Source organism: Etheostoma cragini, chromosome 5, assembly GCF_013103735.1.
Source record: "Etheostoma cragini isolate CJK2018 chromosome 5, CSU_Ecrag_1.0, whole genome shotgun sequence".
Lineage (NCBI taxonomy): Eukaryota > Metazoa > Chordata > Actinopteri > Perciformes > Percidae > Etheostoma > Etheostoma cragini.
In genome coordinates this window covers 3,088,994-3,090,609 of record NC_048411.1, presented here as the reverse complement: position 1 = coordinate 3,090,609, position 1,616 = coordinate 3,088,994, and the positions used below count along the sequence as shown (strand labels likewise).

General features: G+C 43.6%; 1 protein-coding gene across 2 annotated transcripts in view; it reads right to left on the bottom strand.

Moving 5' to 3' along the window:
* fxn (frataxin) overlaps positions 1–1,616 on the bottom strand; it is a 7,103-nt gene extending 5,487 nt beyond the window's left edge. Inside the window, exons 1-4 of one of the 2 annotated variants that reach the window (XM_034872663.1) lie at positions 1,341–1,616; positions 1,083–1,148; positions 722–813; positions 508–628 (exon numbers count right to left, since the gene is read on the bottom strand). In XM_034872663.1, the coding sequence (XP_034728554.1) occupies positions 508–628; positions 722–813; positions 1,083–1,148; positions 1,341–1,451 (390 nt within the window). In that variant the 5' untranslated portion in view covers positions 1,452–1,616. The remainder of the gene's footprint in view (positions 1–507; positions 629–721; positions 814–1,082; positions 1,149–1,340) is intronic. The other variant, XM_034872664.1, reaches the window with a different exon arrangement.

Genomic DNA, 1,616 nt, shown 5'->3' with positions numbered 1-1,616 from the left:
GGGGGAAGACACATCTAGAGCCTCTGCTGTAGTCTCTCCACCAAACGGTCAGTGCATAAAATACATCACACTTCTCTCTGGCTTTTGAAAGTTTAGAACTGAATTTTAACTGTGACAGCTGTATGAGAGTTGATTTTGTGTTCCTGTGTACTCTTCCCTTGAGTGAATATTTATGAAGGAGCAACCACAAATGTTTGACTGGACAGTCCCCATTAACGTCTACAGGAGGTTCAAGAGGGCTGAGTGATTTCAGGTGTTGTGGAGTTCTGCTGCAGATGTGGAAAAAAATAGTATGAAGCCATTTTTATGACTCGAGGAAGCTGTGTGAAGTCTAATGAACTGCTTTAGGTGATGTCACACAAAACACATAACCACGATAATAAGCCAGTCACCAGGTGAGTGGCCTGATCAACTGAAGCCCATCAACCTATTATAAGTGTGTAACAACAACAGTTAATGCAGTCAGACGTGCCAAAGTGGCAATGAACAGGAAATAGCCTGACTTACAGAGAAGAAGACATCGTACTCTGCTCCAGTGAAAGCGTCATCCATCAGGTCTTCGAAATAGTCCGTCAGAGCGTCCAGGGTCTCGTCTGCCAGCTTCTCATACGCTGCTTCAGACAGCTCACTGGAGGACAGGGACAGACAGTTATATGTTAGTCTAACCACTCAGCGCCGGCCAGATGGCTGATGCTTACAAAAAGAAGAAAATGTGGATTACCTGCCATGAACAGCGGGGGGTTTCTCTAGCCTTAGTGATGTCACATGGATGTTTTTCCTCCACCTGTCACCATCAACGCTGCTATCAAACCACTGAAATAAAAGACAAAAAACAGCTCACATCATGTACCTGATCATCACAATCAGTTGTATTAACATATTTGGGATTGTTTTTATTTTCACATTTTCTCTGCGATGTATGCATCTTTATATAATTTATTTCCATCACTAACATTATGTTTTGGGATTTATGAGAAGACAGCATACAACCATGGACTGTATATGCCTACAACATGTGTACTGTGAGGTGTTGCCTTAAACTTAGCGACTTTTGAATGGAGTCTGGTGGTGGCAGAACTTACTTTGTTGTGAGGCCGACAGATGGGGTGAAGCGCGTGCGCAGTGGACGGACGAGACAAGCTCCTGAGCTGGAATATTAAATATTAATTAGAGTTAATATGCGAGTTAAATCAATGTTAGTAATATATGATATGTGATACAACAACTGGCGTTAGCTACACAGTCAACATAGCAATAAAGTGCGTCGTCAGCTCTTATTGACACATAACGTTTGTTAGATAGACATGCTATGCTATGCTATGCTATGGAGCTATGGCTACCTGGGTAAACAGGTTCCTGAGTGTGTGCGGGTTCACCGTGTTGAGCCGTGAGTTCGTAAGATGACATATCTGCCAATAAATACATGGAGACTTAGTGAAGAACAGCATCATGTCCACTGTAGCCTTGAATGGTCCACCACTGCTGGGGACTGGGGCTGTCACTCCCCGATGTAAATCAAGTGCAGATTTGTGTCGCGCATGCGTCACTTTGCTACGAGTGAAGATGTGAGTTGCGCATGCGTCACTTTGCGACAAGTAGCCTACAAGAAGCTAACT